A 27,382-nucleotide genomic window follows, 5' to 3' on the forward strand; every position below is an offset into this window, starting at 1 on the left:
GGAGTGGGGTCTATAGGGGGTGGGGGCCGCAGGCTGGCTCTGCCCTATGAGGAGGTGGACAGTCAGGCGGGGAGAGCTCAGGGTCTTGTGTCCACTGTCATCCTGGTCGTCCCTGAACCGGCGGGGAAGCCTCCTTTGGCCACATGCTGCCTGGCGCTCCCAGGGGACACACCCCATGGGCAGCCTGCCCTCCTCCTGCTTCTTCCTCTCTCCCCGCCTTTAGCCTCGCTGTGCCTGGTCCACCAGGGCTGAGGGTGTGAGGCTCACTCCTGCTGTGCGGGCCCTTGCCCAGGGCTGGTCAGCGCCTGGCCAGGCAGCGTGTGCAGAGGAGCCTGGTGCTTGCCTGGTGCTGAGAATCCAACCCTCATGGCCCCCCAGGTCAGGGCTGTGAGAGCCCCAGACCCTCACACACCACGGCCACACCCCGGGGCTCTCACTTGTGTCACCTCCCCATCCCCGTCAGGGTGTGACTTTGCACCTGGGCTCCCATGAAGGACTTTGGGCTGGGTTGTGCGGCCGGGAGCCCCGCTGAGCCCCTGCCTGTTCCCAGAGTTCCGGCTCGTCAATGGCAGCAGCGGCTGTGCAGGGCGCGTGGAGCTCCAGGTGCAGGGGGCCCGGGCACCTCTCTGTGCCGCCCACTGGGACCTCGCAGACGCCACCGTCCTCTGCCACCAGCTCAGCTGTGGCAACGCGGTGGCCACACCTGCGGGAGGCCACTTTGGGGGAGGCGACAGTCCCATCTGGCCCGACGTGTTTCACTGCGTGGGGACCGAGCCCCATCTGTGGAGCTGCCCGGCCAGCACCCTGGGGGCCCCCGCCTGTGCCCGGGGAAACGCGGCCGCCGCCGTCTGCTCAGGTGGGTGCAGGGCCTGGGCTGTGTGGGGGAGGGGACTGGGGTGGACCTGGAAACTCGGGTGGGCAACGGGCAGGTCAGAGGAGGTCATCCAGGGTGGACAGAGGGTGGGTGTCCTGTGAATGAAGCACATTCAAGGCAGAGGGTGGCTCCGCGTGGGGAATGAGAGGTCAGTGTGGGCGGGAGGAGGTGGAGGGTGCAGACGAGGAGGAAGAAAGGACAGGAGATGGGCTGGACATGGGGGACGGGGGACGGGAGGAGGGGGCAGGCATGGTGTCCCAGATGCGCAGCGCGACCCCTCCCCTGCCCCTCCTCAACCCCCAGGTCTGGCGGGCGCGCTGAGGCTGAGGGAAGGACAGAGCCGCTGTGACGGGCGCGTGGAGATCTCCGTGGACGGGCTGTGGGGCCGCGTCCTGGAGGAGGCCTGGGACCTGCGGGCCGCGGACGTCGCGTGCCGGCAGCTGGGGTGCGGGGGCGCCGAGCGGGCCTACGACGCCCCTGCCCCCGCCCGCGGGGCGGTCCCGGTGGCGCTGAGCCGCGTGCGCTGTGGGGGCACCGAGACCCGCCTGGACGAGTGCGCCGTGTCCGCGCCCGGACTGCTGCCCGTGGGGACCTCGCGGGATGCGGGCGTGGTCTGCTCGGGTGAGGTTGCGCGTGTCGTCCCTCCGCCTCCTGCCGCCCCCGCCCGGGGCCCCCGTGACCGCTCTGACTCGCTGTCTCCCCAGGGAGCGTCCGGGTGCGGCTGGCGGCTGGGCCGGGCCGCTGCGCGGGCCGCGTGGAGGTGCTCCGGGACGGCGCGTGGGGCACCGTGTGCGACGACGGCTGGGACCTGCGGGACGCCCACGTGGTCTGCAGGCAGCTGGGCTGCGGCCGGGCACTCGGCGCTCCGGGGTCGGCCCACTTCGGCGCGGGGTCGGGGCGCATCTGGCTGGACGAGCTGGGCTGCGAGGGCCAGGAGCCGGCGCTGTGGCAGTGCCCGTCTGGGGGCTGGGGCCGGCACGACTGCGGACACAAGGAGGACGCCGGTGCTGTGTGCTCAGGTGAGCGGATCCCTCCCTCCTGCTGCCGCGCCCGCATTCAAGGCTGGGCCTGGCTGACTCATCTCTCGGCTTGTAGAGTTGCTGGACCTGAGGCTGCAGAACCGCAGTCAGCCCTGTGCTGGGCGCCTGGAAGTTTTTTACAATGGGACCTGGGGGGGCGTGTGCCAGACCCTAAGTGCCGTTTCCCTGGGGGTGCTGTGTGAGCAGCTGGGCTGTGGGCCCCATGGGCAGCTGCTGGCAGGGACTGGGTCTGGCCTGCCCCCGGCGGCCCTCTGGGTGGGCTCTGTGCAGTGCCGAGACAGGTATGACGCATCCCTGTGGCAGTGTCCTTCTGACCCCTGGGACCAGCAGTCGTGTTCCCACCAAGAGGAAGCCTGGGTAATTTGTACAGGTGAGCAAGGTGACGTGCGGGTGGGGTCTGCGGGAGGCCACGGTGGGGGCAGTGCTGGCTGCTGCGTGTCCCCCGTGTGGGCTGCAGCTCAGGACCTTTACTTGAGTGGCTGAAAAGTCCTTCTCAGCATCTGCAGAGGTTTGGGTGGGCCGGCGGCGAAGGGGAGGGGTGCGCCCTGAGGCTCAGAGCTGGGCGGGGTGCTTGTGCTGCCTCCTCACACCCCCTGAGTCTGCCACAGCCAGAAAGCGGGAGTGGCATGCAGTCCGTGGAATCTCACGGGGTCTGGAGAAGACCCCACTAGAGTCCTTGCAACTCTTAGCTTCTCACTGGCTCAAATTGGAGAGTGCTCTTTCTTTCATAAATAGAGATTCTGTTTTGTGGTTTTGAGGCTTTTGTTTGTTGGAAGGAAAAAATCAAAAGCAGAGGGAAAACTAAAACTAAAATTTTACAGAATTTTGAAGTTGCTGAGCCAGAACATTCACAGTTGGGTTTGTTTCCACAGAAAAGGTGGGAGCAGCTGCTCAGGCCGTGGAGGAACCCCTCAACTGCTCGACCACGCAGCCCTGTCCAGGTGGGGTCCCGACCTTCTCCCGTGCCTGGCTTCCACCGGCGGGGCATCCCCTGACCCACCTCTTTGCAGAGGCGGGGCGGCTGCGCGTGCGCGGCGGCGAGGACGGCTGCTCGGGCCGCGTGGAGCTCTGGCATGCCGGCTCCTGGGGCACCGTGTGCGACGACTCCTGGGACCTGGCAGACGCGGACGTCGTGTGCCGCCAGCTGGGCTGCGGCCCTGCCGTGAGCGCCCTGGGGGCGGCCGCCTTCGGGCCGGGCGTGGGGCCCGTGTGGCTGGATGAGGTGGGGTGCCGGGGCAGCGAGGCGTCTCTGTGGAGCTGCCCGGCCGCGCCCTGGGGACAGGGAGACTGCGCGCACAAGGAGGACGCGGGCGTGCGCTGCGCGGGTGAGCGGGGCTGTGGGGCGGCGCGGGAGGGGCGGACCGGACAGGGAGTATCCCGCGGGGCTGCTGGCCACATGCGGACACAAGTCTGTGGGCGCCGCTGAGGCTACCCCGGGCCCTGTCCTGGCGGAGTGCCAAGGGGCAGGGCTGTTCCAGGTCCCCCCGGGACGCTCCCGAGGGCAGAGGGGTGAGGGTGTGTGCTGCGCCAGCCCTCCCTGACCTCCCGCTCTTCCCCCAGGTGCCAGGTGGACCACAGCCCTGCCCCCCGCGTCGGGTAGGTGCTGTCTTTAGAAAGCCCGACTGATCCCTCCGGGCGTTCCCGGGATCGTGCAGGGGCTCAGTGGGCTGCCGGGGATTGGGAGCCTGGAGGACCATCCGGCTGGAGGGTGGGGTGCCCGAAGAGGCCGCAGTCCCTTCTCCAATGAAAACCCACCTCCTATCTGGCCTCTCCCGGACTGCGACCCATAGGGATGGGCCGTGGGGAGCCAGGCAGCTGGAAATTCTCCAGGGGTCTTTCCCCCAGAGAAGGGACTGTTGGTCCAGGAATCCTGTGACCTGTGGGCCCTGTGGGCCCTGTGGGCTCTCTCCAGAACAGCTCAGGCCAGTGGGCAGCCAGTGCCCAAGGCTGCCCTTCTGGCCCCGCTCCCCGCTGCTCCCTCCTGAGCCTGCCCACTGGTCCTCGGCCCTAGGCCCCTCCTCCTGGCCCCAGCTGGAACTCCTGCTTGGCCCCTCCCACCTGGAACCTGCACCTGTTCCTTTCCTATGGGGTCTCCCACCTGGGGCCACCCACATGCACCCTCCGGCATACTTCCTACCCCCTATACTCACCTGCCTGGGCCCCCGTACCTGTGCTTTTCCACCTGGTCTCACACCTGGGCCTTCTCAGCCCTGTGAGCTCAGCTTGTCTCTCTTGAGGGTGCGTAGCCAGTGGCATCAGCACAGAGGCCCCCCCAGACTTGAGTCATCCAGCAGGGCCGTGGGTCACAGTAGCCCAGGCTTGCAGGGTGCCCTGCCTCTCACTGTCCCCCTCACAGGCCCTCCCCTGGCCGCTCCAACTGAGGCCAGGACCCTCCCTGTGACCATCTGCTTCATCTTGGGGACCCTCCTGGGTGTCGTCTCCCTGGTCCTGGTGGCTCAGTGGTGTCGCTGCAGAGAGACCTGCAGGGGTAGGTGGGCAGGTGCTGGGTTTGGGGCAGGTGGGCATGCATTGGGGTAGTGAGTGGTCCTGGTTTGTGGGTGTGCGGGGAAGGTGGGCGTGTGCTGGGCAGGTGGGCTCGCGGGGGGCAGGTGAGCCCAGGCCCTGGGGTGGGGAGGCCCTGGTAAGACCCACTCGCTATCAAGGCCTTGGCCTGGTCACTGGCCCGCACGCCAGGTGGGTGCCCCCCTTGGCGCCCTCATGACCTTGTGGGGACGCAGGCGTGCGGGACCTGCACACCTGGGCTGAGTCTCGTGTCCCGAGTCGTGGCATAAAGAAACCCCTTGGGGCCTGGCCCCTGGGTGTGCAAACAGGCGCTCAGGGTCCCGGGTCTCTGAGTTGCACTCAGGCTCCTTGTGGCCACGAGGAGGCCAGATCCCGGGTGCCCGTGGGGCAGCACCCGGTGGGACTGCGGGCGACCCCCAGAGGGCTGGGCCTGGGAGGGGCCACGTCCTCAACCCCGTGTGGCCTCCGCAGGCTCTGGCTTGCCCGGGAGCCCCCCGTCGGAGGCGGTGTACGAAGACATTGGTGCCATGCCCTTGTGGGAGAAGGCTGGGGTGCTGGCGCTGGAGGGGGAGTACGACGACGCGGCCGAGCCCGAGGGGGCCCCTGAGGACGAGGTGGACGTGCAGTGGCCCCTGAGCCCCGAGGGTGTGTGCCTCTGGATGGTGGCTTCCGTGGCGCTCTTCGTGCTGTCCTGCTCGCTTGCCGCCGGCTCTGCTCTGTACCCCACCTACATTTAAAGGCTGGCCGCGCAGCCGTGCGTCTGTCTGCCTCTCTCCTGCATCCGGCCCCTGGGTTTCCCATGTCCCGGCGAAGGCGCTGAGCCCACTGGCCGCCTCTGTGGGCCGAGGGAGGGTCATCGGGTGTTGCCCTTCAGTCTCCTTGGGCTGGATGTGGCCTCCTCGCCCCAGAGGGCTCACAGTCTGTCCTGGCTGCAGGATGATGGGCGGGCGGGCGGGCGGGCAGCTGCGTGGGTCGGGCAGCTGCGTGGGGGCCTCTGACCCATCTCGGCTCCCGGGTCTCTGCGCAGCTAGCTGTCAGTGTCTCTGCTTTGTAGGGGGAGCCCGGAGAGGCTCCTTTGGGGCTCCGAGCCCCTGGTTCCAATGGGATCTCTCTGCTCGCCCCACAGGTGGTGGGGCTCCCCAGAGATGGGGCCCCGACTCTCGGGCTGGGATGGAAGCCCGAGGAGACCCCAATCCAAGACCTGGTGACTCTAAGCCAGCTCTGGGGAGCCACCGCGAGATGCGAGGGCTGGAGGAAGCCCGAGGGAGCCTGGGGACGTGTCCTGCTGAGTTTTAAGAAGTGACATTATTAAAGTCACCCCTGACCTTTTGATTATTGGAGCTGTGACCACCCATTTAAGTATGTCTTGTTTAGTTTCCTGGAGTCCTTTAAAGGGGAAACATTTTGAGTAGAGTACAGAGCCAACAGAGCCAACATGAGACCCAGATTTTGGAGATGCAGAAAGTAAATGCCCCTGAGGAAGCTGTTTAAAACCAGAAGTCAAAAACCCCAGCAGGTGCTAGCATGTGCCTTCCTGGCTCACAGAGGTGTCCAGAGCCATCAGCTGTTCTTGAGTCAAGGTATCTTTTCCTGGAGCCTTTGTTTGATCATTTTTATGGCCTAAGAACTATAAACTTGTATCTTAATAAATTCTCTGTATAAAAGCCAACCTATTGCATTCTGGCAGCTTTAGCAAACCAAAATAGATTTTGTTCCCAGAGAAGTGGGGTGCTCCAGTGTGCAAATACCAAACATGTGTTGGATTTTTAAGATTCTCTAAGACCTGTGAAGATTCTGCAAGAGCGGGAAGGAGCTTCATAGGGAAGGCTTAGAATGCTTTGAACAGACTGTCGGTAGAACTGTGGACTCTAACGATACCTCTGATATGACCTTAGATAGAAATGATGCATGTGCTATTGCCAACTGGAAGGAACGTGATCCTTGTTTTAAAGTGTCAAAGAATTTGGCAAAATTGACTACTGGCGTAAATGGAAGGCAGAATTTAAAAACCATGAGCTGGGATAATTAGGTGAAGAGATTTCCAAACTAAAAGTGGAAAGCATGGTCTGGTTTGTCCATGCAGCTTATAGTGAAACGTGACAGGGAAGAGATAACCTGGGAACTGAGCTCTTGGGAACAAAGAAACCAGAAATTGACGGTCTGGAAAATTCTGGCCTTCCAGAAAATGAGACCCCAGTGTACTAGTTTGAAAGTATTACATACTTTCAAACTAGTACAGAAAAGCCAGGTTGTAATCTTGATCCAATCTTGCCAGGACAGACCTACTGTTCAGGTGGCATACTTTGACTGGATTGCTTCCACGGAGATGTGACACATTCGCTGATGGATGTGGCTGTTTGTTTAACTGGAGACGTGACTCCACTCACGTGGCAGGAGTGGAGACCATGGCATTTGGGCCTCTTCCTCATGTAACTTACTTGTGCCTTCAGGACCTGCTCTGGCTCTATCTCATACAAACCATTTCCATTTTGCCATAGAGTGCTGCTGCACATGCCCAACTTTATGGCTTGGTGGGTCAGACAACACCCAGCTCATGAGAGGCAACTCAGGTCTCATGGTAACTTGGTGGTCCATGGTTGAGTTTTCTGTTCCTACTAAGGCCCAGTAGCAGGCCAAAAGCTGTTTCTCAAAAGGAGAGTAGTTGTCTGCAGCAGATGCTAAGGCTTTGTTCCAAAATCCTAAGGGTGTACATTGTGATTCTCCTATAGGGGCCTGCCAAAGGCTCCAGGCAGCATCTCTATTTGCCACTGACACTTCCAGCACCATTGGATCTGCTGGGTCATATGGAACAAGTGGCACAGCAGGTTCTACAGCAGCCTGGACCTGTCGCAGAGCCTCCTCTTGTTCAGGGCCCCATTCAAAATTAGCAGCTTCTCTGGTCGATAACTTGGCCGGAGTAGCACACCCAAATGAGGAATATGTTGTCGCCAAAATCCAAAGAGACCAACCAGGCATTGTGCCTCCTTTTTGGTGATAGGTGGGGCCAGATGCAGCAACTTATCCTTCACCTTAGAAGGGATATCTCGACATGCTCCACACCACTGGACACAGAGAAATGTCACTGTGGTGGAAGGCCCCTGTAGTTTTGTTGCATTTATCTTCCATCTTCTGACACACAAATACCTTACCAGTAAGTTTAGAGTAGTTGCTACTTCTTGCTCACTAGCTCCAATCAACATGATATCATCAATGTAATGGACCAGTGAGATGTCTTGTGGGACGGAGAACCGATCACGGTCCCTGCGGACAAGATTTTGACATAAGGCTGGGGAGCCCCTGAAATATCTGATCATTTCCTTTTCCCCAATGCACAGTTACCCTGGTAAAAGGCCATCGATCTCCTTGGGGAAGACTTGGAGGAAGATAACAGTATCCATTTGTGGCAGTGTAACAGGGTTCTCCCCCAAAGAGACCTGGCTTCCCCTTCATTCAAGGGGCTCTGGATCTGTAAACTGTCTCAAGTCTGGAAATTGATTAAGGGGCTGTGACTCTGTTTTTGTAATTCAGGTTAGACTTCTGTTCCCTTGACCTAGAACTCTTTTGTTTATACAGCTCAAACAAAAATTTAATAGACTGCCCATATATTGTAATTGTAGTTACCCTATGACTTACTGGCCAATGCTGCAAATCTATGCGAGTCAGATTATTTTGACTCCTGCTTGGAGTTTGCTGTCTATTATAATAGCCACGTCCACCCTGTCTTGGCGATCAAGTGCTGCCACCTGGGTTCTGTCAACTTGGGATCCGGTCGTCCCCTTTGTGTTTAAGGATTCCAGCTCAGTGACAGCAGTTCCTACAGTAATATCTGACCTACAGAGAAGTGCAACTTCAGGGATGATGGCGCTAGTCTCACAAATTTATTTCTCACTGTTCTGGTAAAAGGCGCACCCTCTGGACATTCCTGGGGTGTAAGAGCAGGCTTTACCTGATAAATCCACTCTATCATTCCAATCTCTCTAAGCTTCTGGATCCCCTCATCTACATTATACCAGGGCAGTTCTGGCATTTCAATCTCAGGTAATGTCGGCCACCTTTTGATCCATGTTTCAACCAACCATCCAAACAAACTGTTGATGCCTTTTCTGACCCCTCGAGCTATAACATTGAATGCAGAGTCTCTGCTTAGTGGGCCCATATCAATAATTTCAACCTGATCTAGGCTTACATTTCTCCCACCATTATCTCACACCCTTAAAATCCATTGCTACTCATATTCCCGATTTCTGTCTATATAAATTGGAAAACTCACACAGTTCTTTTGGAGTATAACGTACCCCCTCATGTGTGATACTTTGTACCTCACCTTTAGGGTGCTATTGGGACTTTAGTCTAGTTATAGGACTGGAAGAAATGAGAGGGGGTGGAGGTGGCTCATGAAAAGAATTAGAAATATCTTCCAAGCCATTTGCTTCAGGGCATTCATTTGCAGTTTCATCGGGTGAAACAGGATTAATCACTCCAGGGCCAATCCCTTTAGGAGGAGGTTGGATGGCCAACTCCTCAAGGCAGGCTGGAGATGGAGTGGCTATGTCCTCAGGGCAGACTATTACAGGGTTATCTAGAGAAGACTCAGCCTGACCAAGTGTTTCAACCTCTCCACCAACATCATTATCAATCCATATGTCACCATCCCATCTTGCAGGGTGCCACTCCTTTCCAATCAATGCCCTCACTTGAATGGCAGATGGCATGCAACATTGAGATTTCAGTTTATGTTGTAAAGTTGCTACACTAACAATGAGATTCTGATTCTGATTTTCAGATTTCTCAAGTCTACGGCTATGGGAAATAAGGTTTTCCTTCAGGATACTCATAGAAACTTCTGTGTCTGTCAGACTACACTTAAGCTTCTCGTTTGAAGGCTTAAGCCCATCCCTTTCACTCCTTAACGTATCCAGTGTATCTAAGAACAACCAGCCAACATCGCTATACCTCTTATTTCCACAAAACTCTGTAAAGATGTCAAAAACATTATTCCCCAGAACCTAGTTTCGTACAAGTGAAACATTAGAAGAATCAAATGGTGATATTTTGACTATCTGTTTTGCCAACTCACTCCATGGATTGGGAGTGTCATTCTGATTTTGGGAATCAGAATCCTTAGTGTCTTTGAGTCTAGTCAGAGTAGAAAATCATTCATAAAAACCCATTTTTAAGATTTTGTTTCTTAAGAACCACTCCTGGTACCAAGTCGTATTATTTAGGGTTCTCTAGAGAAACAGAATCAACAGGAAACACTCAGATATAAAATTTATAAAAATTCCTCACGTAAACATGAGAATGCAGAGTCCAAAAACCACAGGGCAGGCTGTGAAGCTGATGATTCCAATGGAGGGTTTGGACGAACTCCACAGGAGAGGCTCGCCAGCCAAAGCAGGAAGAGCCTGTCTCTTCTGAATCGTCCTTAAAAGGCTTCCAGTGATCTGATTAAGCATCACTCATTGCAGAAGACACTCCCTTTGGCTGATTACAAATGGAATCAACTGTGGATGCAGCTGACATGGTCATGATTTAATTCTATGAAATGTCCTCATTGCAACAGACAGGCCAGCACTTGCCCAGCCAGACAAACAGGTACCACCACTTGGCCAAGTTGACACATGCACCTGACATGACAGATACCAAATTATTTTATTTGAGGGGATGGTACAAATGACAGACCTGGTGAGTGTGGTTGCAGCTTATAGAAAAGGTAGAGGGATACCACCCTGTGTGCACTACTGTGATGACCACAGAACTCACCCATGCCCCAGGGAGGCCGGTGTAGGGCTGAGCCTCAGTACCGCTGCTTCCCAGAGTGAGCTTGTGTGGGTACATGGGCGCCCGGTGCGTGAGGATCTCCTACTGAGCAGGGTCCCTCTCAGTCTCTCAATCGCTCCTGGGCACCCCTCTGACCGGCCATAGCCACCTGCTCGGAGGGACCCGCACGGCCCAGGGGCCATCTCCATGCTGTTGGGTTGTCCTGCAAGCTCGGAATTCTCACCTGCTTTGATTCCCACACTGTAGCTGGTCCTGCTGGTACTTGATTTATTGAAATGATTCTATTTACCAAAGTAAGACATGGTCACTTTAGAATGTTTAGAATGTCCAGATGAGGCACAACAGCAGGATGGAAAATCATCTAACATTCCGTGTTCCAGAAATGAGCCTTTTGGATGTGATGGGTTGTGTCCACCGAGCCCTTTCCCACCACTTGGCCAAGTTGACACATGATGCGCAGGAGACAGCGTCCTTTACAGCAGGGGGCACAGCCTGCTTCCTGTCAGTTTGCTCTGTTTTCCACCCACTTGTCCATATTGGCTTGTTTACACTTTACTCGTTTTGGTTTGGTAAAGCTGCTGGAATGCAATATATCAGAAATGGATGTGTTGTATGAAGGGGATTTATTAAGTTACTGGTTAGGCAGGCCCGTGTCACGTGTGCTGGTGTCTCCCCGATTCGGGCTTCGCATGGTGCCCTCAGCCCCTCCGTATCTCCAGCACTCACCTCTTTGCTCCTGGGTCGGCCCTGAGTGCTCTCTCTGTTCCTGCCTTTTATTCCCTTTGTAGAGACTCCAATAAAAGGCCGAAGACCCACCTTTTATGGGGCACATCTCCATGGAAACCCCCTCATGCCAAGGTCCCACCCACGACAGGTCTGCACCCCCTAAGAACGGGGCAGAGGAGCCTGGCTTTTCTGGGGTACATAGCAGCTTCACGCCAGCCCACTCCTTGACACCGTTATTATTTTGCCTTTTTGTATATGTTATATTTCACAATAATTAGAAAAAAAACATTATAAATAAAGGCAACCCTTGTGATAAGAGTTTCTGCAGGGACAGCCAGCTGCCCACCACATGGGCCTCAACGAAACCATCAACACAAACACCCGGAGTCGAGCAGAACCGGGAACTCAGCCTGTTCCAGGACAGCAATACATGGGAAAACAGCCCCCAGATGCATCATGTGACAAAATATCCTCAGCTTCCATGGAGCCGCCAATGCCTAAAACTGCTTTTTTTTTTTTTTTTATCTTTCTTTCTGATTTCATTAATCTCCCCAGCCTTCCTCCCTCTATCATTCTCACATGCAGCTTTAATCAGTGTTTTAACATAATTGGATTACAGTTAGGTAGTATTGTGCTGTCCATTTCTGAGTTTTTGTATCCAGTCCTATTGCACAGTCTGTATCCCTTCAGCTCCAATTACCCATTATCTTACCCTATTTCTATCTCCTGATGGTCTCTGTTACCAACAAAATATTCCAAGTTTATTCACTAATGTCAGTTCATATCAGTGAGACCATACAGTATTTGTCCTTTAGTTTTTGGCTAGTCTCACTCAGCATAATGTTCTCTAGGTCCATCCATGTTATTACATGCTTCATAAGTTTATCCTGTCTTAAAGCTGCATAATATTCCATCGTATGTATATACCACAGTTTGCTTAGCCACTCGTCTGTTGATGGACATTTTGGCTGTTTCCATCTCCTTGTAATTGTAAATAATGTTGCTATAAGCATTGGTGTGCAAATGTCCATTTGTTCCTTTGCCCTCATGTCCTCTGAGTAGATACCCAGCAATGGTATTGCTGGGTCATATGGCAATTCTATATTCAGCTTTTTGAGGAACTGCCAAACTGCCCTCCACAGCAGTTGCACCATTTGACATTCCCACCAACAGTGAATAAGTGTGCCTCTTTCTCCACATCCTCTCCAGCACTTGTCATTTTCTGTTTTGTTGATAATGGCCATTATGGTGGGCATGAGATATCTCACTGTGGTTTTGATTTGCATTTCTCTAATGGTCAGGGACATTGAGCATCTCTTCATGTGCCTTTTGGCCATTTGTATTTCCTCTTCTGAGAAGTGTCTGTTCAAGTCTTTTTCCCATTTTGTAATTGGATTGACTGTCTTTTTGTTGTTGAGTTGAACAATCTCTTTATAAATTCTGGATACTAGACCTTTATCTGATGTGTCGTTTCCATATATTGTCTCCCATTGTGTAGGCTGTCTTTCTACTTTCTTGATGAAGTTCTTTGATGCACAAAAGTGTTTAATTTTGAGGAGTTCCCATTTCTTTCTTTCTTTCTTCAGTGCTTTTACTTTGGGTGTAAGGTCTATAAAACCACCTCCAATTATAAGATTTATAAGATATTTCCCTACATTTTCCTCTAACTGTTTTATGGTCTTAGACCTAATGTTTAGATCTTTGATCCATTTTGAGTTAACTTTTGTATAGGGTGTGAGATATGGATCCTCTTTCATCTTTTGCATATGGATATCCAGTTCTCTAGGCACCATTTATTGAAGAGACTGTTCTGTCCCAGGTGAGTTGGCTTGACTGCCTTATCGCAGCGTGAGACCTCTAGCTTCATTTTTTTTCCTCAAGATACTTTTAGCAATTTGGGGCACCCTACCCTTCCAGATAAATTTGCTTATTTGTTTTTCTATTTCTGAAAAGTAAGCTGTTGGGATTTTGATTGGTATTGCATTGAATCTCTAAATCAATTTAAGTAGAATTGACATCTTAACTATATTTAGTCTTCCAATCCATGAACACTATATGCCCTTCCATCTATTTAGGTCTTCTGTGATTTATTTTAACAGTTTCTTGTAGTTTTCTTTGTATAGGTCTTTTGTCTCTTTAGTTAAATTTATTCCACACCATCATTTTTTACGATGGCCTCGCATTCCCTTGCACACGGGCCCCACGTGCTGTCGGTCCACTCCCCTGGGATCTGGACTCGTTCCTAGAGGAAGACTGCTGGGCCAGGCACAGTTTTAAGGCCTTGGACTAAATTTCTACCCCGCCTCTTCTGGACGCACATGCGCATCGAGTGAGCCTGGCCTTCAGTCAAACCTCAGCACCCGTGTCGTTGCACCCCAGCTGCCAGGAAGTCCCCGCCCCCCCAAGGGGTGTCTGGGGAGGGGCTTGCACCCCGTGGCAGATGAGGTCTCTGATACCCGGAAGGCGCGTGAGTGCACCTCGGCTTCTTCACTGGTGCGTGAGCAGACCACACGCAGCCTGTCCCTGAGCTCGCCGGCCCAGGTGCCTCCAACAGAGTGACCAAGGATGGCACTGACCCTGCCTTGGCTGGCACCCCTTCTCCTTGTTTGTTGGTCCCTCTGTCCAGGTGAGCGTTTGCCGCAGCCCCCAGGCTCCAGGGACAGCAGAAGGGAAATGTGATATAGAGGTGGAGTTTGATAGAGGCTTAGAATCTTGATCCTCCATTGTTCTAGAAGAAATCTCTCTGCCCCCATCCCGACCTGCAGGTCTGGCTGGAGAGGTGTCCATGGAGCTCCAATGGGGCATGAACATCTGCGAGGGCTTGGTCCACATCCGCCGGCGCGGGCAGCAGGGGTTCATGTGCGGGGACCGTTGGAGCCCGGCGGAAGCTTCCGTGATCTGCAGACAGCTCAACTGTGGCCCTCCCCAGGGGGCTCCCACCTATGTGCTGAGGACCGAGGAGACAGAGTGGCTCTGGGGGCAGGGGCCTGGCTGCCAGGGCATGGAGGCCTCGCTGTGGGAGTGCTCCCTGGGGGCCTGGGAGCCTTTCAGCACCTGTGCTTGCAGGTGTGTGGCAGCAGTGTTCTGCTCAGGTAGGTGGGGCAGGGACCCTGTACCCCTTTATCTGCCAGGATCTGAGCCCCTGGTGCCATGGGACTGAGACAGTGCTGAGCTGCACTGCAGCCATGGAGGCATGGACGAGGGTGTGCGGTGCAGCCGGAGACATCTTTCTATTTCTTGTGCCCTCAGGCGGGGCTGTCCGAAAAGCCCAGCTGGGAGGTGGAAACAGCCCCTGTGCAGGGAGCCCTGACCTGGTGAACCCGGACGGCTCCATTGGGACGTGTGAACTGTACAAGGACGAGGCGAATGCTTTGTGCAGACAGCTGGCATGTGGCCTGGCCGTGCAGTGGGCCCGAACCCACCTCGGAGGGGACCTGGAGGGCGAGGGGCAGAAGGCCGTGACCTGTAGGGCAACAGAAACCAACATCTTAAACTGCAGGTTCAACTTGAACATCCTGGGACAGTGTGACAACACTTTGCACACCGAGGTGGTGTGCTCAGGTGGGGACACCGCTGGGTGTGTTTCCAAGGCTGGATTTTCACGTAGGAGATTTAGGGTGGTGCACTGTTCCACTGCCGTGGACTCATGTGGGACCCCCTCTTCCCCGTAGGCAGTGGTTGAGGTGATTTGTAGGAACTTCACCGGGTATGGATCCGGAGGGCCCGTGGAGCTGTCCCCTGAGCTGCAGCACCCCCCACCCTCTCCAATTCTGCCCTAGAGGTGCCCATCCAGCCAGAGCCCTCCCTGTCGAGGCCCCTCCTGGGGAGATTGAGCTGGCTGCCCCCACAGGAAGAGGTTAAAATTTGGCCCATGTCGCTGGGGGCTGGGCCTCAGGCTGAGGCTGGGGCTGACCTCGTCCACCCTGGGTGTGTTCAGGTGACCCTGCCTCCTGGGGTGAGGGTGTCTGGGGGGGCCTGACTGCCCTCAGATGAATGTCAGCTGTGGGTCTGAGGGTGAGGAAATGGGAGGGTCCCCCGGTGTTGTCAACCCCCAGGGAACCCCAGGCTGTGTCAGACAGGGTGACGCCTGGCAGTTTGCACCGTGCATCCCTGGGGACTTCAGGGTAGGGCTGGGGTAAGCTGCCTCAGACCGGGGCCTGCCCAGAGCCCCTGAGGGGTCCGAGAGGGGGCGCTCACTGCAGCCTCTGTCCCAGGGCACACAGAGGCCCGGCTGGTGGGCGGGGAGCACCCCTGTGCCGGGCGCCTGGAGGTGAAGCGTGGCCTGACCTGGGGCACTGTCAGTGACGCCGACCTGGACTTGGCCACGGCACATGTCGTCTGCCGGGAGCTGCAGTGCGGCGCGGTGGTGTCCACGCCTGGCGGCGCACACTTTGGCCGCGGCTCTGGGCCCGTGTGGACGGAGACCTTCCGGTGTGTAGGCAACGAGTCCCAGCTGTTCCACTGCCCACGGGGAACCGGGCGCCCGGCGCCGTGTGGGCACAGCCAGGACGCTGGGCTCAGGTGCTCAGGGGACAGTAAGTGCCGTGGACACGGGCTATCCAGGGTGGACTGGGTCCGTGTGGAGTGGGGTCTATAGGGGGTGGGGGCCGCAGGCTGGCTCTGCCCTATGAGGAGGTGGACAGTCAGGCGGGGAGAGCTCAGGGTCTTGTGTCCACTGTCATCCTGGTCATCTCTGAACTGGCGTAGAAGCCTCCTTTGGCCACATGCTGCCTGGCGCTCCCAGGGGACACACCCCATGGGCAGCCTGCCCTCCTCCTGCTTCTTCCTCTCTCCCCGCCTTTAGCCTCGCTGTGCCTGGTCCACCAGGGCTGAGGGTGTGAGGCTCACTCCTGCTGTGTGGGCCCTTGCCCAGGGCTGGTCAGCGCCTGGCCAGGCAGCGTGTGCAGAGGAGCCTGGGGCTTGCCTGGTGCTGAGAATCCAACCCTCATGGCCCCCCAGGTCAGGGCTGTGAGAGCCCCAGACCCTCACACACCACGGCCACACCCCGGGGCTCTCACTTGTGTCACCTCCCCATCCCCGTCAGGGTGTGACTTTGCACCTGGGCTCCCATGAAGGACTTTGGGCTGGGTTGTGCGGCCGGGAGCCCCGCTGAGCCCCTGCCTGTCCCCAGAGTTCCGGCTTGTCAATGGCAGCAACGGCTGTGCAGGGCGCGTGGAGCTCCAGGTGCAGGGGGCCTGGGCACCTCTCTGTGCCGCCCACTGGGACCTCGCAGACGCCACCGTCCTCTGCCACCAGCTCAGCTGTGGCAATGCGGTGGCCACACCCGCGGGAGGCCACTTTGGGGGAGGCGACAGTCCCATCTGGCCCGACGTGTTTCACTGCGTGGGGACCGAGCCCCATCTGTGGAGATGCCCAGCCAGCACCCTGGGGGCCCCCGCCTGTGCCCCGGGAAACGCGGCCGCCGCCGTCTGCTCAGGTGGGTGCAGAGCCTGGACTGTGTGGGGGAGGGGACTGGGGTGGACCTGGAAGCTCGGGTGGGCAACGGGCAGGTCAGAGGAGGTCATCCAGGGTGGACAGAGGGTGGGTGTCCTGTGAATGAAGCACATTCAAGGCAGAGGGTGGCTCCGCGTGGGGAATGAGAGGTGGGTGTGGGCGGGAGGAGGTGGAGGGTGCAGACGAGGAGGAAGAAAGGACAGGAGATGGGCTGGACATGGGGGACGGGGGACGGGAGGAGGGGGCAGGCATGGTGTCCCAGATGCGCAGCGCGACCCCTCCCCTGCCCCTCCTCAACCCCCAGGTCTGGCGGGCGCGCTGAGGCTGAGGGAAGGACAGAGCCGCTGTGACGGGCGCGTGGAGATCTCCGTGGACGGGCTGTGGGGCCGCGTCCTGGAGGAGGCCTGGGACCTGCGGGCCGCGGACGTCGCGTGCCGGCAGCTGGGGTGCGGGGGCGCCGAGCGGGCCTACGACGCCCCTGCCCCCGCCCGCGGGGCGGTCCCGGTGGCGCTGAGCCGCGTGCGCTGTGGGGGCACCGAGACCCGCTTGGACGAGTGCGCCGTGTCCGCGCCCGGACTGCTGCCCGTGGGGACCTCGCGGGATGCGGGCGTGGTCTGCTCGGGTGAGGTTGCGCGTGTCGTCCCTCCGCCTCCTGCCGCCCCCGCCCGGGGTCCCCGGGGCCGCTCTGACTCGCTGTCTCCCCAGGGAGCGTCCGGGTGCGGCTGGCGGCTGGGCCGGGCCGCTGCGCGGGCCGCGTGGAGGTGCTCCGGGACGGCGCGTGGGGCACCGTGTGCGACGACGGCTGGGACCTGCGGGACGCCCACGTGGTCTGCAGGCAGCTGGGCTGCGGCCGGGCACTCGGCGCTCCGGGGTCGGCCCACTTCGGCGCGGGGTCGGGGCGCATCTGGCTGGACGAGCTGGGCTGCGAGGGCCAGGAGCCGGCGCTGTGGCAGTGCCCGTCTGGGGGCTGGGGCCGGCACGACTGCGGACACAAGGAGGACGCCGGTGCCGTGTGCTCAGGTGAGCGGATCCCTCCCTCCTGCTGCCGCGCCCGCATTCAAGGCTGGGCCTGGCTGACTCATCTCTCGGCTTGTAGAGTTGCTGGACCTGAGGCTGCAGAACCGCAGTCAGCCCTGTGCTGGGCGCCTGGAAGTTTTCTACAATGGGACCTGGGGGGGCGTGTGCCAGACCCTAAGTGCCGTTTCCCTGGGGGTGCTGTGTGAGCAGCTGGGCTGTGGGCCCCATGGGCAGCTGCTGGCAGGGACTGGGTCTGGCCTGCCCCCGGCAGCCCTCTGGGTGGGCTCTGTGCAGTGCCGAGACAGGTATGACGCATCCCTGTGGCAGTGTCCTTCTGACCCCTGGGACCAGCAGTCGTGTTCCCACCAAGAGGAAGCCTGGGTAATTTGTACAGGTGAGCAAGGTGACGTGCGGGTGGGGTCTGCGGGAGGCCACGGTGGGGGCAGTGCTGGCTGCTGCGTGTCCCCCGTGTGGGCTGCAGCTCAGGACCTTTACTTGAGTGGCTGAAAAGTCCTTCTCAGCATCTGCAGAGGTTTGGTTGGGCCGGCGGCGAAGGGGAGGGGTGCGCCCTGAGGCTCAGAGCTGGGCGGGGTGCTTGTGCTGCCTCCTCACACCCTCTGAGTCTGCCACAGCCAGAAAGCGGGAGTGGCATGCAGTCCGTGGAATCTCACGGGGTCTGGAGAAGACCCCACTAGAGTCCTTGCAACTCTTAGCTTCTCACTGGCTCAAATTGGAGAGTGCTCTTTCTTTCATAAATAGAGATTCTGTTTTGTGGTTTTGAGGCTTTTGTTTGTTGGAAGGAAAAAATCAAAAGCAGAGGGAAAACTAAAACTAAAATTTTACAGAATTTTGAAGTTGCTGAGCCAGAACATTCACAGTTGGGTTTGTTTCCACAGAAAAGGTGGGAGCAGCTGCTCAGGCCGTGGAGGAACCCCTCAACTGCTCGACCACGCAGCCCTGTCCAGGTGGGGTCCTGACCTTCTCCCGTGCCTGGCTTCCACCGGCGGGGCATCCCCTGACCCACCTCTTTGCAGAGGCGGGGCGGCTGCGCGTGCGCGGCGGCGAGGACGGCTGCTCGGGCCGCGTGGAGCTCTGGCATGCCGGCTCCTGGGGCACCGTGTGCGACGACTCCTGGGACCTGGCAGACGCGGACGTCGTGTGCCGCCAGCTGGGCTGCGGCCCTGCCGTGAGCGCCCTGGGGGCGGCCGCCTTCGGGCCGGGCGTGGGGCCCGTGTGGCTGGATGAGGTGGGGTGCCGGGGCAGCGAGGCGTCTCTGTGGAGCTGCCCGGCTGCGCCCTGGGGACAGGGAGACTGCGCGCACAAGGAGGACGCGGGCGTGCGCTGCGCGGGTGAGCGGGGCTGTGGGGCGGCGCGGGAGGGGCAGACCGGACAGGGAGTATCCCGCGGGGCTGCTGGCCACATGCGGACACAAGTCTGTGGGCGCCGCTGAGGCTAACCCGGGCCCTGTCCCGGCGGAGTGCCAAGGGGCAGGGCTGTTCCAGGTCCCCCCGGGACGCTCCCGAGGGCAGAGGGGTGAGGGTGTGTGCTGCGCCAGCCCTCCCTGACCTCCCGCTCTTCCCCCAGGTGCCAGGTGGACCACAGCCCTGCCCCCCGCGTCGGGTAGGTCCTGTCTTTAGAAAGCCCGACTGATCCCTCCGGGCGTTCCCGGGATCGTGCAGGGGCTCAGTGGGCTGCTGGGGATTGGGAGCCTGGAGGACCATCCGGCTGGAGGGTGGGGTGCCCGAAGAGGCCCAGTCCCTTCTCCAATGAAAACCCACCTCCTATCTGGCCTCTCCCGGACTGCGACCCATAGGGATGGGCCGTGGGGAGCCAGGCAGCTGGAAATTCTCCAGGGGTCTTTCCCCCAGAGAAGGGACTGTTGGTCCAGGAATCCTGTGACCTGTGGGCCCTGTGGGCCCTGTGGGCTCTCTCCAGAACAGCTCAGGCCAGTGGGCAGCCAGTGCCCAAGGCTGCCCTTCTGGCCCCGCTCCCCGTTGCTCCCTCCTGAGCCTGCCCACTGGTCCTGGGCCCTAGGCCCCTCCTCCTGGCCCCAGCTGGAACTCCCGCTTGGCCCCTCCCACCTGGAACCTGCACCTGTTCCTTTCCTATGGGGTCTCCCACCTGGGGCCACCCACATGCACCCTCCGGCATACTTCCTACCCCCTATACCCACCTGCCTGGGCCCCCGTACCTGTGCTTTTCCACCTGGTCTCGCACCTGGGCCTTCTCAGCCCTGTGAGCTCAGCTTGTCTCTCTTGAGGGTGCGTAGCCAGTGGCATCAGCACAGAGGCCCCCCCAGACTTGAGTCATCCAGCAGGGCCGTGGGTCACAGTAGCCCAGGCTTGCAGGGTGCCCCGCCTCTCACTGTCCCCCTCACAGGCCCTCCCCTGGCTGCTCCAACTGAGGCCAGGACCCTCCCTGTGACCATCTGCTTCATCTTGGGGACCCTCCTGGGTGTCGTCTCCCTGGTCCTGGTGGCTCAGTGGTGTCGCTGCAGAGAGACCTGCAGGGGTAGGTGGGCAGGTGCTGGGTTTGGGTCAGGTGGGCAGGCAGTGGGGTAGTGAGTGGTCCTGGTTTGTGGGTGTGCGGGGAAGGTGGGCGTGTGCTGGGCAGGTGGGCTCGCGGGGGGCAGGTGAGCCCAGGCCCTGGGGTGGGGAGGCCCTGGTAAGACCCACTCACTATCAAGGCCTTGGCCTGGTCACTGGCCCGCACGCCAGGTGGGTGCCCCCCGTGGCGCCCTCATGGCCTTGTGGGGACGCAGGCGTGCGGGACCTGCACACCTGCGCTGAGTCTCGTGTCCCGAGTCGTGGCATAAAGAAACCCCTTGGGGCCTGGCCCCTGGGTGTGCAAACAGGCGCTCAGGGTCCCGGGTCTCTGAGTTGCACTCAGGCTCCTTGTGGCCACGAGGAGGCCAGATCCCGGGTGCCCGTGGGGCAGCACCCGGTGGGACTGCGGGCGACCCCCAGAGGGCTGGGCCTGGGAGGGGCCACGTCCTCAACCCCGTGTGGCCTCCGCAGGCTCTGGCTTGCCCGGGAGCCCCCCGTCGGAGGCGGTGTACGAAGACATTGGTGCCATGCCCTTGTGGGAGAAGGCTGGGGTGCTGGCGCTGGAGGGGGAGTACGACGACGCGGCCGAGCCCGAGGGGGCCCCTGAGGACGAGGTGGACGTGCAGTGGCCCTTGAGCCCCGAGGGTGTGTGCCTCTGGACGGTGGCCTCCGTGGCGCTCTTCGTGCTGTCCTGCTTGCTTGCCGCCGGCTCTGCTCTGTACCCCACCTACATTTAAAGGCTGGCCGCACAGCCGTGCGCCTGTCTGCCTCTCTCCTGCATCCAGCCCCTGGGTGTCCCATGTCCCGGCGAAGGCGCTGAGCCCACTGGCCGCCTCTGTGGGCCGAGGGAGGGTCATCGGGTGTTGCCCTTCAGTCTCCTTGGGCTGGACGTGGCCTCCTCGCCCCAGAGGGCCCACAGTCTGTCCCGGCTGCAGGATGATGGGCGGGCGGGCAGCTGCGTGGGTCGGGCAGCTGCGTGGGGGCCTCTGGCCCATCTTGGCTCCCGGGTCTCTGCGCAGTTGGCTGTCAGTGTCTCTGCTTTGTAGGGGGAGCCTGGAGAGGCTCCTCTGGGGCTCTGAGGCTCTGCTTCCCATAGGGTCTCTCTGCTCACCCCACAGGTGGTGGGGCCTCCCAGACACGGGGTCCTGATCCTTGGGCTGGGATGGAAGGCCAAGGAGACCCCTGTCCAGGACATGGTGACCCTGAGCCAGTGCTGGGAAGCCGCCGCGAAATGCGAGGGCTGGAGGGAGCCGGAGGGCTGGAGTGAACCTGGGGATGTGTCCTGCCGTCTTCTTTGTTTTGTTTGTAGGAAGAGCAAGTCTTTGAATTTTTAACTTTATTATTAATGGATTTTTTAAATTGGTGTTCTAGCTTCATAGGAAAATGTAGCTGTAAGTACAGTGAGTGCCCATTTCCCCCCTCCCACAGGTCTCCTGTTATTTACATCTTGCATTAATGTGGCACGTTTGCAACTATTAAAGATCCGACATTGATACATAAGTGTTAACTGAAGTCTGAAGTTTCATCACGGTTTACTCCTTGTGCTGTCAAGGTTTGTGTGTCTTGACAGAGCATAATATTACATATTCCCACTGCAGAACCATATGGAATAGTTTTTCCTAAAAGCCCCTGTTCTCCCCCTGTTGTTCCTCCCTCTTCCCTCGAATCTCAGAGAAGCACTGTTCTTTTTACTGTGTCTGTATTTTCCCTTTTCCAGTACCTCACTTAGTTGGACTAATATGGTATGCAACCTTCTCAGACTGGCTTCTTTCACTTAGCTGTGTGCAGTTAATATTTCTCCATGTGTTTTGCAGCTTGAAACCTCATTTCCTTTTATTGCTGAAGTATTTTCCTTTGTGTGGGTGAACCATAGATTGTTTATTCATTCTACTGTTGGGAAGACATCGTGATTGCCTTCAGTTTTTGGCAGTTATGAAAAGCTGTGACGAGAACTTGTGTGCTAGTTTGCAGATGGACATAAGTTTCCCCCTCATTTGGGTAAATACTTAGGATTGCAATTGCTGAAATGTCTGGTAAGCCAATGTCTAGGTTTGCAAGAATCTCTGAGGGTGTCTTTGTGTGGCTGCCCCAGCTTTCGTGCCCCCTGCAGAACTAAAGTCCCTGTTGCTGCTCCTCCTTGCCAACTTCTGGTGTGGCTGGGGCTGGGGTTTGGCCATCTGATGCGTGTTGGGCTCTCGTTGGTGCTTTTCTTTGCAGTTCCCCAGTGATGCTGGTGTGGAGCGCTTTTCGTGCAGTGTGGGTTGAACGGTGTCCGCAGGCCACCTAGGACCTCTGAACGTGACCTATTTGCAAATAGGGTCCTCAGGTTAAGCTGAGGCCATCGTGGACTGGGGGGACTCTAAAATCCAGTGAGTGGAGTCCACATAAGAAGAACATTTGGACACAGACACCGAGGAGGAAGGGATGTGCAGGCGCTCAGGGGAGGAGGTGTTCCTCACATATTTTGACATTCTGTTGTTTAGGCACATAGACATTTTAAGGACAGCTGTGCCTTCTTGGAGAATTGACCCTTTTATCATTATGCCCCTTCTATTATTCCACATAAATTTCCTTTCTGCGAAGTGTACTTTATCTGAAACTAATTTATCAACTTATTTGTTTTGGGTACCGTTAGCATGGTATATCTTTATCTACACATTTACTTTTCATCAATCTGTGTCTTTTTATTTAAAGTAGGTTTTTAAAAGTAGACGACATACAGCTGGGTCTGTATTTTTATCTGCTCTGATAGTCTCTGTCTTGTAATGGATGTATTTAGGCTTACTTTTTTGGGGGAGGGGTGCATGGTTCAGAAATTGAACACGGGCCTCCCACATGGCAGGCAAGCCGCAACCACTGAACCCCCCATGCACCTGTCTTTCATGGGCAGGCTCCAGGAATCCAACCCAGGTCTCTGACATGGCAGGCGAGAACGCTGCCTGCTGAGCCACTGTGGCCCGCCTGCCATTTACTTTTTTTTTTTATTATTATTAACGGGAAGAAGAAAAAAAAAAAAGAAATTAACACAACATTTAGAAATCATACCATTCTACATATGCACTCAGTAATTCTTAACATCATCACATAGATGCATGATCATCGTTTCTTAGTACATTTGCATCGGTTTACAGGAACTAGCAACACAACAGAAAAAGATATAAAATGTTAATATAGAGAAAAGAAATAAAAGTAGTAATAATAGTAAAAAAAAAAAAAACCCTATAGCTCAGATGCAGCTTCATTCAGTGTTTTAACATGATTACTTTACAATTAGGTATTATTGTGCTGTCCATTTTTGAGTTTTTGTATCTAGTCCTGTTGCACAATCTGTATCCCTTCAGCTTCAATTACCCATTATCTTACCCTGTTTCTAACTCCTGCTGGACTCTGTTACCAATGACATATTTCAAGTTTATGCTCGAATGTCCGTTCACATCAGTGGGATAATACAGTATTTGTCCTTTAGTTTTTGGCTGGACTCACTCAGCATAATATTCTCTAGGTCCATCCATGTTATTACATGCTTCATAAGTTTATCTTGTCTTAAAGCTGCATAATATTCCATCATATGTATATACCACAGTTTGTTTAGCCATTCTTCTGTTGATGGACATTTTGGCTGTTTCCATCTCTTTGCAATTGTAAATAACGCTGCTATAAACATTGGTGTGCAAATGTCCGTTTGTGTCTTTGCCCTTAAGTCCTTTGAGTAGATACCTAGCAATGGTATTGCTGGGTCGTATGGCAATTCTATATTCAGCTTTTTGAGGAACCGCCAAACTGCCTTCCACAGTGGTTGCACCATTTGACATTCCCACGAACAGTGGATAAGTGTGCCTCTTTCTCCGCATCCTCTCCAGCACTTGTCATTTTCTGTTTTGTTGATAATGGCCATTCTGGTGGGTGTGAGATGATATCTCATTGTGGTTTTGATTTGCATTTCTCTAATGGCCAGGGACAATGAGCATCTCTTCATGTGCCTCTTGGCCATCCGTATTTCCTCTTCTGGTAGGTGCCTGTTCAAGTCTGTTTCCCATTTTGTAATTGGGTTCGCTGTCTTTTTGTTGTTGAGTTGAACAATCTCTTTATAAATTCTGGATACTAGACCTTTATCTGATATGTCATTTCCAAATATTATCTCCCATTGTGTAGGCTGTCTTTCTACTTTCTTGATGAAGTTCTTTGATGCACAAAAGTGTTTAATTTTGATTTCCATTATTTATTTATTTATTTATTTATTTATTTATTTATTTCTTCATTTATTTATTTCTTTCTTCATGCTCTTGCTTTAGGTTTAAGGTCCATAAAACTGCCTCCAGTTGTAAGATTCATAAGATATCTCCCTACATTTTCCTCTAACTGTTTTATGGTCTTAGACCTAATGTTTAGATCTTTGATCCATTTTGAGTTAACTTTTGTATAGGGTGTGAGATATGGGTCTTCTTTCATTCTTTTACATATGGATATCCAGTTCTCTAGGCACCATTTATTGAAGAGACTGTTCTGTCCCAGGTGAGTTGGCTTGACTGCCTTATCAAAGATCAAATGTCAAAGATCAAATGTCCGTAGATGAGAGGGTCTATATCTGAGCACTCTATTCGATTCCATTGGTCGATATATCTATCTTTATGCCAATACCATGCTGTTTTGACCACTGTGGCTTCATAATATGCCTTAAAGTCCGGCATCGCGAGACCTCCAGCTTCGTTTTTTTTCCTCAAGATGTTTTTAGCAATTCGGGGCACCCTGCCCTTCCAGATAAATTTGCTTATTGGTTTTTCTAATTCTGAAAAATAAGTTGTTGGGATTTTGATTGGTATTGCATTGAATCTGTAAATCAATTTAGGTAGGATTGACATCTTAATTATATTTAGTCTTCCAATCCATGAATACGGTATGCCCTTCCATCTGTTTAGGTCTTCTGTGATTTCTTTTAGCAGTTTTTTGTAGTGTTCTTTATATAGGTTTTTTTGTCTCTTTGGTTAAATTTATTCCTAGGTATTTTATTCTTTTAGTTGTGATTGTAAATGGGATTCATTTCTTGATTTCCCCCTCAGCTTGTTCATTACTAGTGTATAGAAAAGCTACAGATTTTTGAATGTTGATCTTGTAGCCTGCTACTTTGCTGTACTCATTTAATAGCTCTAGTAATTTTGTTGTGGATTTTTCTGGGTTTTCTACGTATAGCATCATATCGTCTGCAAACAGTGATAGTTTTACTTCTTCCTTTCCAATTTTGATGCCTTGTATTTCTTTTTCTTGTCTAATTGCTTTGGCTAGAACTTCCAACACAATGTTGAATAATAGTGGTGATAGTGGACATCTTTGTCTTGTTCCTGATCTTAGGGGGAAAGTTTTCAATTTTTCCGCATTGAGGATGATATTAGCTGTGGGTTTTTCATCTATTCCCTCTATCATTTTAAGGAAGTTCCCTTGTATTCCTATCTTTTGAAGTGTTTTCAACAGAAAAGGATGTTGAATCTTGTCAAATGCCTTCTCTGCATCAATTGAGATGATCATGTGATTTTTCTGCTTTGATTTGTTGATGTGGTGCATTACATTAATTGATTTTCTTATGTTGAACCATCCTTGCATACCTGGGATGAATCCTACTTGGTCATGATGTATAATTCTTTTAATGTGTTGTTGGATACGATTTGCTAGAATTTTATTGAAGATTTTTGCATCTATATTCATTAGAGAGATTGGTCTGTAGTTTTCTTTTTTTGTAATATCTTTCCCTGGTTTTGGTATGAGGGTGATGTTGGCTTCATAGAATGAATTAGGTAGTTTTCCCTCCACTTCGATTATGTTGAAGAGTTTGAGGAGAGTTGGTACTAATTCTTTCTGGAATGTTTGATAGAATTCACATGTGAAGCCGTCTGGTCCTGAACTTTTCTTTTTAGGGAGCTTTTGAATGACTAATTCAATCTCTTTACTTGTGATTGGTTTGTTGAGGTTATCTATGTCTTCTTGAGTCAAAGTTGGTTGTTCATGTCTTTCCAGGAATGCGTCCATTTCCTCTAAATTGTTGTATTTATTAGCATAAAGTTGTTCATAGTATCCTGTTATTACCTCCTTTATTTCAGCGAGGTCAGTAGTTATGTCTCCTCTTCCATTTCTGATCTTATTTATTTGCATCCTCTCTCTTCTTCTTTTTGTCAATCTTGCTAAGGGCCCATCAATCTTATTGATTTTCTCATAGAACCAACTTCTGGTCTTATTGATTTTCTCTATTGTTTTCAATTTCATTTATTTCTGCTCTGATCTTTGTTATTTCTTTCCTTTTGCTTGCTTTGGGATTAGTTTGCTGTTCTTTCTTCAGTTCTTCCAAGTGGACAGTTAATTCCTGCATTTTTGCCTTTTCTTCTTTTCTGATAAAGGCATTTAGGGCAATAAATTTCCCTCTTAGCACTGCCTTTGCTGTGTCCCATAAGTTTTGATATGTTGTGTTTTCATTCTCATTCGCCTCGAGGTATTTGCTAATTTCTCAAGCAATTTCTTCTTTGACCCACTCATTGTTTAGGACTGTGTTGTTGAGCCTCCACATATTTGTGAATTTTTTGGCACTCCGCCTATTGTTGATTTCCAACTTCATTCCTTTATGATCCGAGAAAGTGTTGTGTATGATTTCAATCTTTTTAAATTTGTTAAGACTTGCTTTGTGACCCAGCATATGGTCTATCTTTGAGAATGATCCATGAGCACTTGAAAAAAAGGTGTATCCTGCTGTTGTGGGATGTAATGTCCTATAAATGTCTGTTAAGTCTAGCTCATTTATAGTAATATTCAGATTCTCCATTTCTTTATTGATCCTCTGTCTAGATGTTCTGTCCATTGATGAGAGTGGTGAATTGAAGTCTCCAACTATTATGGTATATGAGTCTATTTCCCTTTTCAGTGTTTGCAGTGTATTCCTCATGTATTTTGGGGCATTCTGGCTCAGTGCGTAAATATTTATGATTGTTATGTCTTCTTGTTTAATTGTTCCTTTTATTAGTATATAGTGTCCTTCTTTGTCTCTTTTAACTGTTTTACATTTGAAGTCTAATTTGTTGGATATTAGTATAGCCACTCCTGCTCTTTTCTGGTTGTTATTTGCATGAAATATCTTTTCCCAACCTTTCACTTTCAACCTATGTTTATCTTTGGGTCTAAGATGTGTTTCCTGTAGACAGCATATAGAAGGATCCTGTTTTTTAATCCATTCTGCCAGTCTATGTCTTTTGATTGGGGAATTCAGTCCATTAACATTTAGAGTTATTACTCTTTGGATAATATTTTCCTCTACCATTTTGCCTTTTGTATTATATATATCATATCTGACTTTCCTTCTTTCTACACTCTTCTCCATGTCTCTCTCTTCTGTCTTTTTGTATCTGACTCTAGTGCTCCCTTTAGTATTTCTTGCAGAGCTTGTC

The 27,382-nt window shown here is 54.3% G+C and overlaps 2 protein-coding genes across 4 annotated transcripts in view; both read left to right on the plus strand.

Moving 5' to 3' along the window:
• SCART1 (scavenger receptor family member expressed on T cells 1) overlaps positions 1–19,449 on the plus strand; it is a 39,013-nt gene extending 19,564 nt beyond the window's left edge. Inside the window, exons 15-39 of the mRNA XM_077124470.1 lie at positions 551–856; positions 1,178–1,495; positions 1,579–1,893; positions 1,970–2,284; positions 2,787–2,855; positions 2,925–3,239; positions 3,475–3,510; positions 3,827–4,126; positions 4,271–4,402; positions 4,653–4,733; positions 4,909–5,155; positions 5,312–5,408; positions 5,492–5,641; positions 13,324–13,411; positions 13,710–14,036; positions 14,194–14,505; positions 15,159–15,479; positions 16,076–16,381; positions 16,703–17,020; positions 17,104–17,418; positions 17,495–17,809; positions 18,312–18,380; positions 18,450–18,847; positions 19,000–19,035; positions 19,351–19,449. Coding sequence (XP_076980585.1) covers positions 551–856; positions 1,178–1,495; positions 1,579–1,893; positions 1,970–2,284; positions 2,787–2,855; positions 2,925–3,239; positions 3,475–3,510; positions 3,827–4,126; positions 4,271–4,402; positions 4,653–4,733; positions 4,909–5,155; positions 5,312–5,408; positions 5,492–5,641; positions 13,324–13,411; positions 13,710–14,036; positions 14,194–14,505; positions 15,159–15,479; positions 16,076–16,381; positions 16,703–17,020; positions 17,104–17,418; positions 17,495–17,809; positions 18,312–18,380; positions 18,450–18,847; positions 19,000–19,035; positions 19,351–19,449 — 5,585 coding nt within the window. The remainder of the gene's footprint in view (positions 1–550; positions 857–1,177; positions 1,496–1,578; positions 1,894–1,969; positions 2,285–2,786; positions 2,856–2,924; positions 3,240–3,474; positions 3,511–3,826; positions 4,127–4,270; positions 4,403–4,652; positions 4,734–4,908; positions 5,156–5,311; positions 5,409–5,491; positions 5,642–13,323; positions 13,412–13,709; positions 14,037–14,193; positions 14,506–15,158; positions 15,480–16,075; positions 16,382–16,702; positions 17,021–17,103; positions 17,419–17,494; positions 17,810–18,311; positions 18,381–18,449; positions 18,848–18,999; positions 19,036–19,350) is intronic.
• LOC143654489 (olfactory receptor 13A1-like) overlaps positions 18,867–27,382 on the plus strand; it is a 104,755-nt gene continuing 96,239 nt past the window's right edge. Inside the window, exons 1-3 of one of the 3 annotated variants that reach the window (XR_013161820.1) lie at positions 19,800–19,926; positions 20,433–20,606; positions 21,080–21,121. The gene's annotated coding sequence lies outside the window, so the exon portion shown is untranslated. Of the gene's footprint in view, positions 19,036–19,794; positions 19,927–20,432; positions 20,826–21,079; positions 21,122–27,382 lie in introns of those variants that run through there. The other 2 variants (XM_077126471.1, XR_013161819.1) reach the window with 2 other exon arrangements.

Source organism: Tamandua tetradactyla, chromosome 13 (assembly GCF_023851605.1).
Source record: "Tamandua tetradactyla isolate mTamTet1 chromosome 13, mTamTet1.pri, whole genome shotgun sequence".
Taxonomy (NCBI): Eukaryota; Metazoa; Chordata; class Mammalia; order Pilosa; family Myrmecophagidae; genus Tamandua; species Tamandua tetradactyla.